Source organism: Mizuhopecten yessoensis, unplaced genomic scaffold, assembly GCF_002113885.1.
Source record: "Mizuhopecten yessoensis strain PY_sf001 unplaced genomic scaffold, ASM211388v2 scaffold8123, whole genome shotgun sequence".
NCBI lineage: Eukaryota > Metazoa > Mollusca > Bivalvia > Pectinida > Pectinidae > Mizuhopecten > Mizuhopecten yessoensis.
The window spans coordinates 3,621,876-3,635,725 of NW_018407390.1; the positions used below are offsets into that span (position 1 = coordinate 3,621,876).

General features: G+C 36.1%; 1 protein-coding gene across 23 annotated transcripts in view; it reads left to right on the top strand.

Annotated features, from left to right (window-relative positions):
• The first annotated feature begins 619 nt into the window (after positions 1-619).
• The window catches only part of LOC110455044 (myosin-9-like), a 101,544-nt gene continuing 88,313 nt past the window's right edge, over positions 620-13,850 (top strand). For 18 of the 23 annotated variants that reach the window (XM_021504940.1, XM_021504950.1, XM_021504952.1 and 15 more), the window contains exons 1-2: positions 620-718; positions 3,336-3,765. In XM_021504940.1, the coding sequence (XP_021360615.1) occupies positions 3,397-3,765 (369 nt within the window). In that variant the 5' untranslated portion in view covers positions 620-718; positions 3,336-3,396. Of the gene's footprint in view, positions 719-2,627; positions 2,763-3,335; positions 3,766-9,727; positions 10,435-11,378; positions 11,458-13,850 lie in introns of those variants that run through there. The other 5 variants (XM_021504964.1, XM_021504941.1, XM_021504954.1 and 2 more) reach the window with 5 other exon arrangements.

Below are 13,850 nucleotides of genomic sequence, written 5' to 3' on the forward strand. Positions count from 1 at the left end.
TGGTAGGCCAAATTGACCAGGTGAAGTAACATTGCATGATAATCCATACTTACTGATATTATATTGTCTACTCGGAGACAATCCATAGTCTTTAAGTCTTGTTAGCTTACATGTTGACTGATATAACGTTATCTACTCGGGGACAATCCCTAGTCTTTAAGTCTTGTTAGCTTACATGTTGACTGATATTACGTTATCTCATCGGGAAAAATCCATAGTCTATAAGTCTTGTTATCTTAATGTCTGGCTAATCTAAAACATCGAACGATGTCTGTTCAGTCATGGAATACAAATATATAACAATGTGTAGCTCGCGTATGTGTTTATACATAAAATGTGCAACTGAATCAGCTTGAAACAGAGAGAGCTTTACGAAACATACTTATTTCAGATTTTGATATACTCTGTGTTAAGTTAGTCAGGCGGTCTGTCAACAGATCACCAGCGGAGGTTCGTGTGTATTTCCTGGTTATTAATACGTAACACAGTATGAAGGGTATAAACGAGACTTAAATATTCTATTAAAAATACACGAATTTAAATGACACGAATGAACAGTGATAATACTATCGCTTGTCAGAACGTGTCCTAATGGTCAGACACCAATGTCACAGACGGATATAGGTAGTTTTAAATGCTGGCCACCAGTCAGAAGTCTATGTACATAGTAAGAGCTGACTAGTTTTCACTCCTGTGCCGAACAGTCTTGAAATCAAAGGTAATTGCACCTGGTTTGAGTTTCCGCACCCGTTTTTATTATTATTCCCTCCTCACCTCTCCATGCACGTTCCTAAACCTATAATAACCTCCTGCATGTTATATACATGTACATGTATTAACTTCATTTTCACGTGTGATGTGTAGTGGTATTGTTTTCACCAAGTACAATATACAGTCAGTATAGCCGAAGTCTATACTTTATACCGTATTACATGTATTGTCAAGAATATACGAAATGACACAAAAATGTGTATGTATTGGCACAGTGTTAGAATTTGGCGGGTCAAATTTTACTCGTTGAAACTCGTATTTAGAAAACCGACATATATACACACACTTCTACATGCAATGAGATTAGTCCGTTGATGTGTATTGGGTATTTAAGTAACGTTCATTCCCAGTACAGTCTGTTAATTCCGTACACACCTACACTCGGCCAGTTCGGGCACGGTATTTGTAGCCATCGGCTTTAAACATATAATGCATTTGCCTTTAACAACTTTTATCATTAGCATATCCAATTAAGTCTGAAACAACGAAACATTTCATACTTTTCTTTCCCACATTTTTTGCCGTCGTTGTTTCTCAGCAATAATAGCTTCTTTGAGGGTCATCCCCCAAAGTCTCCATCTGTACTTCAACCTGCATCATATTTCAAGTCTCCAAACCTTCTTCCTCTATCTTCGAGTTTAATTTCCCTACCGTATTTCAATTCTTCTATCTTTTCAGTTTTAGTTGTTGAAGGAATATCTTAACGATTCTTTTTTTACTGGATTAATCCTGATCTCCTTTTGACAGGTTTAAACTTTCCCGCTTTGCGATGCTTGTCCGTATCCGGGACTGTTATTAGAAAAGGCATAGATCTGTAACTACCCGTCCCGTGAGGTTTTAGGCCAACTAAAATATAGGCCTAGGTGAATTCTCATGGGTCCCTTTTGCGGTAGTTTTTCTAGAGCTTCTTTGAGGGTCATGATCCCCAAAGTCTCCATCTGTACTTCAACCGTTGTATCCTGACCTGGGGCTATGGCTCCCCCCCACCTAGCTGCGATAACGTAGCTTTCTGACGACGAGATATTTTTTTTTTATATATTGCGTCGTCAGAGCTCCGGCCGGGGCAGAGGAGGCCGGGTATTATTATTAGTACTACCCCCCACCCACACCCACCCAAAATACGGGATCCCCGCCTGCTCCAGGTAGAATATGATTATTTCCACAAAGATGCTAAAATGGGGATTCGGAATATAGGTCAAAGCAGAGACGTATAAACCCGGAAGAATTTTACATCTCTAGTCAAAGGTGAAGATTGTTGTCGGATATTGTAAGGTCATTGAAGGTCAATGTTGTTGGACATCATAATGATGTCATCATTATTGGACGTTGTAGATATACAAATTATTTGACCAGTTAATAGATTATGCCTCTGACGAAATAGCAGCTAAGTAGAAAATCTATGATCCATGTTTGATGTACATGTAATAGGTATAAATAGAGGAAGTCAATCCAATCACTAGCTGGTTTCTGAAATTTCTATTTACGAAAAATCTTTTCATTTGCCTATCACCCCCTACTCCACCCCTTTAACACTTGATCATTGATTCACATTGGTTTGGTTCTATAGTATGTGCAAAATCCAGCTTTGCAACATGTTATTTTGCTTAAAATCTAGACAGGCAATGCCATCCATAGATCAATACTAATGTTATGCTGGAAGACAAGTGCTTTTAATTCCCTTATGTATTGCGGAATCATCCAGTAAGTCTGTTATTACCACCTGAGCTGACATGATTGTACATGTTATATACACCTATAACACTCTAATTGATTTTGTTTATTGTCATCAGATATTGTCAGCCACAGGACCTGAATTATTCAGTAGCTATGTTACTTCTGTCTGAACCATTTTGCACTAACACACAAACTGTCATCGTGCTTGAGTGGGCCGAAATGTTAGTTGTAAAAATGTTGGTTTTATCCGATTGGTGACTGGATTTGCGGGAAAAAATTGTCAAACATTCGTCAGAAAACTACAAGTTCTACGACAGGTATTCACGCAGTGCTGTTATTAAGGCTTCAAATCAATATTTTCTCTGTTTCATTTGATAAAAAGTGAGAACAGGAACTTAAATATGTACACACTTCAGACTACAAATATGGTGGATCTTATAGGGTTGTTTCCATTACGGTTCAACGTTGAATGATTCTCTTATTGCTGTATTGTATACCGTTGTATTTTTGTGTGGCGTGAGTTTATTTTTGTATGGTGTTATATTGTGTGCATTAGTTAAAGGCCGATAAAGGGCTCGCTGTATGATTCTGGTACCACTATTCATATGCTTGTCACAATAAAAATTTAAAGATCTATTATTTAAATATGTGCATAGTCAGGTTTATTCAAGAACAAGCCCAGTAAAGCTTGATTAAATTCTTGCCCAACATTGATATCTAACCATGCTAGCATTAAGATGTAGAGTGATATCAACCATGGTCCCAAATGTATGTTGTATAAAATTCCCAATAGACATTTTATTAATGCTTCTTTGTACACTCCTCATGATGGTCATCATGAGAACTGATAAGTCATTTTAATTGTTTTTTTAATTGTTTTTCTTAAACAGAATGTGCCATGGATGAATAAGCTTGAATAATTCCGTTAAGCTCTCCATTGAAGACGAGACAATGTATAATGTTAGCAATCAGCGGCCCTTGAATCGACCGGGACTTCATACCCCTCACCAAAACACACCTGGGGTCTCAACATTGACATCAACAGTGCTCCAAGGACAGTCTACGAGTGCCAACAAAGTACGTCCAGTAAATCTGGTGAGAGAGTCCCTTCGGAGTAACATCAGTGCAATCAGAGATTCCATCAGGAGTTCTGCAAGTTCACAAGGACGCCAGACTCCCACTCATATAGCATCCCTCCCTGGAGGCAAAACATCTAGCCTCAAGGATCCTACCGAGGATCTGGTGAGGACGGAGGACTTCGATCAGGATGATGCTGTGACGTTCGCATCAAGTTCCACCATCAAAGATCTGTTACAAGATGTAAGTAAAAATCATATTTTTTGTTTATATTGCTTTTCATCCCTGGTCGAGGGTCTGTTGTTCAGTCAGTCTGTCTTTTAGAAAACAACTTAAGAATTATGATGAAACTTTATGCACTTGAATTGGTCCATAGTTATGCATGCATTTATTTCAGATGGATCAAAAATGGTTGCATTGTGTAAAAATGGTTGCATTGTGTAAAAATGGTTGCATTGTGTATCAAGTTTCTAACTGATATTTTCCCAGGATCTGCTTCACGGATCATGATTAAAATAAGTATGCGTGACCCTCTGGGTCAATAGTTGTGTTCTCCATATTGAATTGATCAGAAAAGCAGAATGGCCATCAGGCAGCTATCATGGATTTTGTTTAGTACTGAATACTGATGCATTTGATTGATCAACAAGTATTGTAATATAATACCAATATGACATCGGGTAACAGCTGGGCTGCCCTAGCATGAAAAACATCCTCTATCATCAGGCGTCTGCTGTATGTATGCAGCCCTTTGATACAGCGATTCAGCAGTGCATGATTCGCTTTAATTGTTCTGCTCCAGCGGGAAAATAACACCTCACCAATGCAACCTGTCATATTGTACGGGGAAGGTTAAGGTCAAGATGCTTCATTAAATGTACTAATGAGAGTAAAAAGGTGTTGAATTATCGATTTTAACTGATTGGGGTCAGGGATGTTTTGTTTAAAACTGTGAGGTTAAACAGCTATTTTCTGATAAATTGTGAGGTACGTCCCCTGTAGTGAAGGGTGACTTGATGCTTGAAATTTTTGTGAGACAGGGGATATGTCTAAAAACTGTCAAACATTTTGTGAGGTCCCAAGGTTTTGGTCTACAACGTTCTGAGGTTGAAAATTTGTTGTATAAAATCTTCAATAAGTCAGAGAGGTGTAATCTAAAATGTTGTGGTGTCATGCAAACCCACTACTGAGAAATGGAAATAGTTAGATTTTTACCTGGCCAGAGATTACACCATTACTCCTAATGACTCAGTTGAGGTTGTCGCGGTCACTCAGGCACTGATTGACTTCTCATAGATATAACATATAGGTAGTATCTGTTCCGAGGGGAGTGTCTCCAGTAGTCCAGTCCCTAACATGTACTCCCTAGGGCACAGGTACGCTTGTCGGGCACTTGAAGTTGTTGACCCTAACAGTAAAACTCTGTGTCAATAGACTCAATACCAATCTGACCATTCCTGTAAGTTCCCAGTCAATATTTGGACAAATGGCATTTTCAAAAACAGAGGTTTGGCACCGAAAGATAAAAGTATATAACATTTAAGTGGAGTTAACAAGTTCAGTGGTTTTAAAGTGTTTTTTGTTGGCGCCTCAGTAAACCAGAGTGTACTGGACGAGACATTGCAAGTTTGTTTTGACTTATTCGGATTTGGAGTCCTAAGACTACTTAGACTGTTTGATGGGAATCTTGGTTTAAGTACATGATTTTATTTATACCAGACCAATATTACCATAATCTAATATTTATATCACCATAATTTAATAAAATGTGTTCTGGTCACGTTTTGAATAGAAGCTTGGAGAAAGCTTAAGTACATGTACTGTAAGTAGAAAGTACTTGATCAGATTACAAAATAAAAGTCCCTGCCATACTGTTCTTCATGCATCCTGTGATAAAAACCAGAGGATTTTGGTTGAACGCGGTCCTAAAAATTATTTCTCACAAACACTGCTTATATTATATGTAGGTGCTTACCACACAAATGTTTTATAACGAATGTAAAACAAAAACTTATTAAGATGGAGATCCATGTAGACACCATAAAACTACTACACAAAGAATTGCATATCCACCTACCATACCCCTAAACCAACCATTACTGGAAACATAGGTAACCTTTTGTAACAGGAGAAGTGAAATACAACTGCCAGACTGAGGTTTGAACCCGGGACCCTCTGAACTCTAGACGGACACTCTACCAATTTAGCCGCTGAGGATTGACCCAGTCCAGTTCCGCTTCATTCTTCCTTCCCCTTTTTCTAAGTCTTCACCTCTGAAGACAACACTATTTACAACCCAGATTCGGGTAGCCCCTCGCCATGTATTCAACCATTACTTGAAACAAGGGTTTATCATAGGCTCCACTAGTACTGTAACAGGAGAAAAGAAATACAATTGTCAGACCAGGATTCAACAGATGCTCAACCAATTGAGCTTCTTGTCACCGACGATTGCACCAGTCTAGTTCCACTACACTTTACTGTAAGGGGTCTTTTTGGCAGGGTTCTTTTTTTGGTGATTTCTGTGGACACTCTTTTTCTGCAAAATATACTCATTAACCTTCTTAATTGTAGCACTTTGTGCAATATCCACTAGACCTGAAATCCAGGAAAAAATAGATCCTGTGAAATGGACCATTTTGTCAAATCCATGAAAATTAGGGATTGCTGAAATGATACTGTTAATTAAGGAGGTATGCTACCTTACTTTGACGTGGTGACTAAAGGATGTATGTTATCTATCTTACTGTGACGTGGTGACTTAATGTGTATGTTATCTATCTTACTGTGATACTGATACTTAAGGAGGTATGCTACCTTACTGTGACGTGGTGACTTAAGGTGTACGTTATCATTCTTACTGTGACGTGGTGACTTAAGGTGTATGTTATCTATCTTACTGTGACGTGGTGACTAAAGGATGTATGTTATCTATCTTACTGTGACGTGGTGACTTAAGGTGTACGTTATCATTCTTACTGTGACGTGGGGACTTAAGGTGTATGTTATCTATCTTACTGTGACGTGGTGACTAAAGGTGTATGTTATCTATCTTACTGTGATACTGATCCTTAAGGAGGTATGCTACCTTACTGTGACGTGGTGACTTAAGGTGTACGCTATCATTCTTACTGTGACGGGGTGACTTAAGGTGTATGTTATCTATCTTACTGTGACGTGGTGACTTAAGGTGTACGTTATCATTCTTACTGTGACGTGGTGACTAAAGGTGTATGTTATCTATCTTACTGTGACACTGATACTTAAGGAGATATGCTACCTTACTGTGACATGGATGCTTAAGAACTTATGCTACAGTTGTGTGACATAGAGACTTAAAGAGTTCCACACAGGAGCTTAGTAGGCATTATGCAGGGATGAGTCTACTGATAACAATTACTTATTACTAAATTATTAGATGATTAAATGGCCAATGTACTAACAGATGACTCAACTAAAATATATACAAGGATTTATCTCTTGATACCAATTAGGTAATTCTGAATTAATCCATAATTAGAAAGAATTAAGGGAGATAACTCTAACTCAAAGATTAAATAACATAGGGTAGCATATGTCCTTAAGCTGATGTGTAATTATGTCTACCTGAAATGAGAATCAAATCTAATTAAAACAGTTAGTTCATGATTAAGGTAGTACGTGTACAGGATCAATTATGGATTTAAGTTTGTGATTAATCATTGCACAAGACCTCTCAATTTCAGCAATGAAAATCTGCACCTAGTTTGTTAGTCATAAGGGTTCATGTAAGACTGAACTGAGTTTGCTGACAGAAAGTACTATCGATATAGCCCCTAGTTTCTAATTTATGTTATATATTGATCCAATCTTCATCAATTATTCAACTTTATCGTATCTGTTTTTGTATTTTTGAAAATTTATCGGAAGTCCTTGAAATTTTCACTGGCTGATCTCAATACTTCAGAACCATTCAAGTTTGATCTGTTTAAATTAATTACATTTCAATCAGTATTCAAGATCTCTGTAAGGATTTTTCCACTATTTAGATTCACCACATTCCTGTGAAATACCTGCATATTAGTTATATCTACGGTCACGAAGTAGAGAGCTGAGTTCTGAGTACATGTTTTCATCAACAGATATTTAATTATAAAAACAGATTGATTTTTATAATGATAGAATTTTCAATAAGGTCTTCTTGCAATGTACTAAGTAGCCTTGGTGAAGGACAATTCAACTGTAATCTTTTCTTTATTTATACCCTAGCTACGTTGTGGTAATTAGGTTGTGCTTTTTCGATGATAAATTGATATCACTTTTATGTATTAATAAATGATAGAAGACTTTAATTTAATCCATGGATCATTTTAGAGATGTTAAATAAAAGCCAATACACTTACATATATTATGCAATTAACTATTCCTTAATACCGAAACCCCAACCTTGACATGGTGAAATCCTAAAAACAACTTTGGAGATCAGACTGAAGTAAGCTTGAGGAGCTTGTGAAGAGAGACTTGTACCGTATTTGACCGCAAATAAGCCCCCTCTTGCAAATAAGCCCCCTCTTGCAAATAAGCCCCCTCTCAACTTTGGCAAATGTCCTGGGAACAGGGTGGGTATGTGCCTGCAATTAAGTCCTCTCTCTAATTTTGTCTCTCTCAAAAAACAAATGTGTGTTAATTTTTGTCTCTGACATAAGCAAATTAGCCAAGGTAATGTGAATTATTGGAGAATAGGTACTGTATAAATAGAAAGGTTCCCCAAGTAATGATATGACCCTTCACTGGTAAAATCCCTATTCTGATAATTCGCCCAGTGTTTTAAAAATGTCCCAATCAACATGTGATTACTTATTTGCAATACATAATGTGCTATTATTTTATTCAGTTTTATTTTCTATCATGATAAATTTGCTCTCATTACAGAGGATGCAAAAGATGAAAGTTTAGCTGCAGCAAACATTTCCCCACCTATTTAGCCTGAGTTTCCTCTTGCCCTGACACCAGACATTAGACATTTTGACAGATACATGTCTGGTGAGGCCAGAGGAAACTCAGGTTACCACCTACACACTGCAGTATTACTTCTTGTAAGGATTGTTCATGGCTCATACTATAGAAAAATCTCAGAGTTAATTTCCCTGTCAGTGTTGAAGCATACATGTATAAAACTACTGTAAAACATGAAAAAAAATGAAAATATTAGCAGAGATTAATTTCTCAACAAAAAACTTTTTGCAAAACTATGATGATATTGACAGGGTTATGAATCAATCACATGCTTTATTAATCATACAGTTATGATTTGTTTTATCATTATTGTTTTTAAGTATAAATGCTAAACCATGATACCACTTGAGCTTGAACAAAAGCACTCAAGGCCTCCAAACATACCTCAATTTCTAAATGGCCTTTTACAGCTAGAAATTCAAAACTTTTATCAAAATACTTGTCCATTAAAAACTGCTTGTGGTAATCCTTTAACATAAGAGAGAGAAATTTGTTTTGAATGAAGAATTATTGTAGGGGTCATTTACTGACTAAAAATAGCAATTAATAATATTTAATTGCTAAAGTGTCATACATGTGACTGCATGTTCGTGTTATACAGATGTCAGAAATAATGCATAGAGTATTATAAAGGGTTGTTCTTCAGAAATGTACAGAACATCTTACTCCAAATGGCTGTTAAAATTCTTCTGAAGTGTTAAGTGATTGACTTTTGAACCATGATCGATTCATATTTAATGTTCTTATATGATTATGAATAATTTCATTTTCATTTCATATTTATTGCACTTGCGGATAAAATCCAAAAACTTGTCTTGGTGAAGATAATGTTTGATCGAGTAGGTCAATTTATTCACTGAGGTGTGAATTGATAAAGAATTATATGTAATAAAAATCCAATAACCAGTTGATGGTCAAAATGATGTAAACAATTTAGTCATGAATAAAAAAGATAAATGGTTGAGAGTTTGAATGGAATCATGGATATGTATGCATGCTTCATTTAATTAAATTTGTCAATACAGTTATTCATGTGTAAATGAAAGAAAGAAATATGTTATTGGAATTTTCTGGCATGCAAGTAAAATAAAGGGAACAAAATCGTTTGTGTATGTAATGATAATACCTGTGTACACCTGATGAAAATTTAATCAGTTATGTATTAGCCTGGGTATTCACAGCAGTAGATTACCTTCTACTAAAGTTATTGGGACAAGTATACGGGGTGGGATCGGTTCAACTGCCAAATGTGTGCGTGTGTTTGCCGTAGACGAAATCGAAATCAATGAGTTTGTTTAGAAATTGATAAGTAAACCAGTGGTTTTCATTTCTGTGTAAACGTTGACATAATGCAAGCACACTTATATACAATCGTACATGCATGATAACGTAGTAGTCACCGCCACCGACTGGCTTGTGTAAAATTATTCCACGATAGATTTGAAACGTTATGATGGAAGCATTTTAAATGTGACACAGGTAATCAATTCTATTGAAGAAAATTGAATGAGAAATGCAAATCAGGTGTATCTGTGTGCACACAATACTGGGAAGGTCGTGTGCTGAAGTGTGAGAGGTCAGCTTTGTTCTACATACCGCTACAACACTTAGGACTGGCATCTACCCAATTTAAATAGGCTTAGGACATAAACGTTTTACAGCTCATAAGTACCGGCCGATACAAGGAACTTCGTCAAAGATTTATTTTTGCAATAAGTCACCTCCTGGTTCTAAAGGGAGTTTTTACTACAGATATTTCAGATTTATTTCTAACTTTATGGATGTGAAACACTTTATTTCGGATTTATGGAAGTGAAAGTGAACGGCGGGAGTTACACACTGTGGAAAGATTGTGCTTACTGTTTTTTACGTGGATTTCTGGACAATGATTCTAAGGGTACTTGTGAACATTCCAAGGTGAGGCGATCTGATTATCCTAACTTTGTATGTATAGTGTTAAAATTCATTAAGACAGTTAAAATGCTATTGCATCATGTCAGTATTTTTGTATAGTGAAACAAACCTTTAACTTGAAATGACTGCTTATTATGAATATTTTTTCACAGATTGAAAAATTGTAAGTAAATTTTGCTCTATCAGAATCAACATATTTATCCCTCTACACATAACTAAGCATTTCAATTGTGCGAAATTTTTGTATTTCATTCAATTTATTTTTAAAAGCAATTTAAAATGCAGACAGGTTATTTTGTCTTGACAATCAAATAGAAGTATCTCCTGTTAAATAACAGATTTGTATAGCACTTCTGTTAAGAGTTATAATACTTCTGAACTTACAAATTAATGTACTAAGAGCGTCCTAGCATAGCACGTTATTTACCTTGATAACAAGTATGATTTAACAGTTATTCTCTGAAATATAAGTAATTATTTACTTGAACTTGAATAAATAATTTAATTGCTTCAAGATTTTACAAAGATAATTGTGATTTAATTGTGAGGCAGTGTTTATAATTAAATTCGCAATTTTTAACAATAGGTATTTAAGACTGTTTGGTACAGGTAAATACAGAACGTGCCAAATCAATTACACTCTGTACCTATTGTAATTACCTGTCCGACTTTCTACAGTCAAGTGAGAATGTATTGGGGAATGTATTTATTCCAGTCACAATTGAACCCACAATACATTGTCGATAGGTCCTGGATTAGATTTAACAAAATCAATGCTTTATTATCAAATACTTACCAGGAAATTATCACCGTTATAGAAACCTGAATGTAATTACAATCAGGATAAAAATAGATGTTTTTCCATTTAATCTGAGATTTTTTAATAGTAATAAAATGTGTACTCTTGATTTTCATGACATAAACAAAGCATGGTTCTTTATTGAAAGCCAGGGCTCAGAGTGTGAGGTTTCATCAACCCAGATTAACCCTAGTCCAGCATTTGGCCAATCAAGGGATATGTTAATGGTATGTTGGCTTATAGTTTTGTGGTCAGTGGTCAAGTGTTTAGTGGCTATCATGTAAAATTAGACCACTTACTGATAGTGGGGCTAGCTTAGATAGGCATTGTCAAGTTTTAGGCGGCTATCATTCAAAGCTAGTCGAGTGCCTATTTCTGATTGTGGGCTTAGCTTATAAGATCGGCCTGGTCAAGTCTATTGTGACAGCTAGCTAAAATTTAGCCTTCACAGCATTTTAGACGAGCATAATATTATTGATGTAATGAATTAGCTTGATAGCTGTTGTATTATATATAGCACATAGACACTGATAGCTCAGTAAAGGGGCACCTGCTTCTTTGCAATAAGAATACAAATACTATGTTATGTTAAGAAACAGGATTGATATTGTATAAGAAGTATACCAGTCACAGACTTTTCTTTTGGTGATTATGTGGTTTAAAATGATATTGACCTCCACTTCATCTCATCTCACCCAATACTAGAAAAACACAACTCAAAACTATAAAAACAAATCATTGGAAACTCGCTTAAAAGAAATCCTCAAAATAAAAATGGTGTAATGTTCATGCAACACAAGATTGTGAAATTGTCCAAAAAATAAGCTGTTTGTGTGTTATAAATTGTTTTACTTGTATCAATATGCTTGGCCCCTATTTCAATTATATCAGTACCATATGGGTATGTGTGGCCCCTACTGATATTTCTTTGACCTTTTTCTTAGTTAACCTGGCCCTTTATACCAGTATGTGAGGCCCTAATTTCTTTGACAATTTATACCAGTATGTGTGGCCCCTATTTCTATGATCATTATATCAGTATATGTGACTCCTACGATACTTTGACCTTGTGAGGATATCTGTGTAGGTTACCAAACATGTACTGTCCTGGGATGGGACAGAATGGAGCTCAACTTACCATCACCGTACTGGACATTTACCATCACCGTACTGGACATTTGCCATAACCGTACTGGACATTTTCCATCACTGTACTGGTCATATCATTGTACTGGACCTTTACCATCACCGTACCGGACATTTCCCATCACCGTACCGGACATTTAACATCACCGTACTGGTCATTTACCATCACCGTTCTGGACATTTACCATGACTGTACTGGACATATCACTGCACTGGACATTTACCATGACTGTACTGGACATATCATTGGACTGGACATTTACCATCACCGTACTGGACATTTACCATCACTGTACTGGACATATCATTGTACTGGACATTTACCATCACCGTACTGGACATTTACCATCACCGTACTGGACATTTACCTGGACATTTACCATCACCGTACTGGACAGCTGAGATGTATATAAGATAGATTTGTTGACAGATCAGCAGAAATCACTAGTTGCTAGGTATAGTTCCTGTGTGAGAATCATATCTGTTTTACGCTGTGTTTTAGATATGTTCAGTAGGTTTGTTTATTTGTAAACAATTGAAACAATATAAACAATATACATTCTATATACCCAAATATTTTGTGATGCAATCATTGCTGATATGTATATTATTTGAAACCTTCAGCTCTGTGTCAAATTGTCCCGTCCAAAACATGATGTGCTAGCTTTGTTATATGCATTTAAAAAAAAGAAAGTTGTACACGACCAGACAGGTAGTTGTAGTGATGATCCGACCTGTTGTGATGTGACTAGCTTTCATTGCGTTTCCTCTTAAATACCTCCTAATGTAAAACACAATATTCATTACACAGTACTAGTACACACACGAAGTATGCTTTTTGATGCTGTAAGCTGACCAAACTTGATTGTTAAACTTCGTGCTTTGGTCATTTATCAATTATTGACAATTAGTATTTTACCACCCTTGATCAGCTATCAGATTGAAACATGAGTATTTGTATACTAATTATACACAGTCAACATGACCACAGTAATCATGATGTATGTTTTGCATTTTGTTGTCTTTTGTAACTCAATATTGCTGATCTATGTCCAAATAAGGACAAAGAAGGATCGCCAATAGTAAGTCTGACCTTGACCCTGGTATGTGTCCTTTTCCCACATCTATATATCACATGTACAGGGTTTACACGTGTAGTAATACACTACTCACTGGTGATAATGGCGTATTAGTACCGACTCAACTAGCCACCTTAAACAATACCGTTCATTTAAATATCACATGTATACCTTATGTCCAACGGTAGTTATTAGTCAACTTGATTTGATAAGTAGAATTTTTAATGTTTTTAGCTATTCATTCAATTCAAGGTTTCCCACTGGTTGGATTTAGAATATTCACATTTATCTTAGAAATTTTAACACCTAGGCATGTTTTCAATACTGTTTCAGTTATTCAATTAAAATAATTATATTTACTCAATCAGGATAGGAATCTAACAGGACTTTGAGCG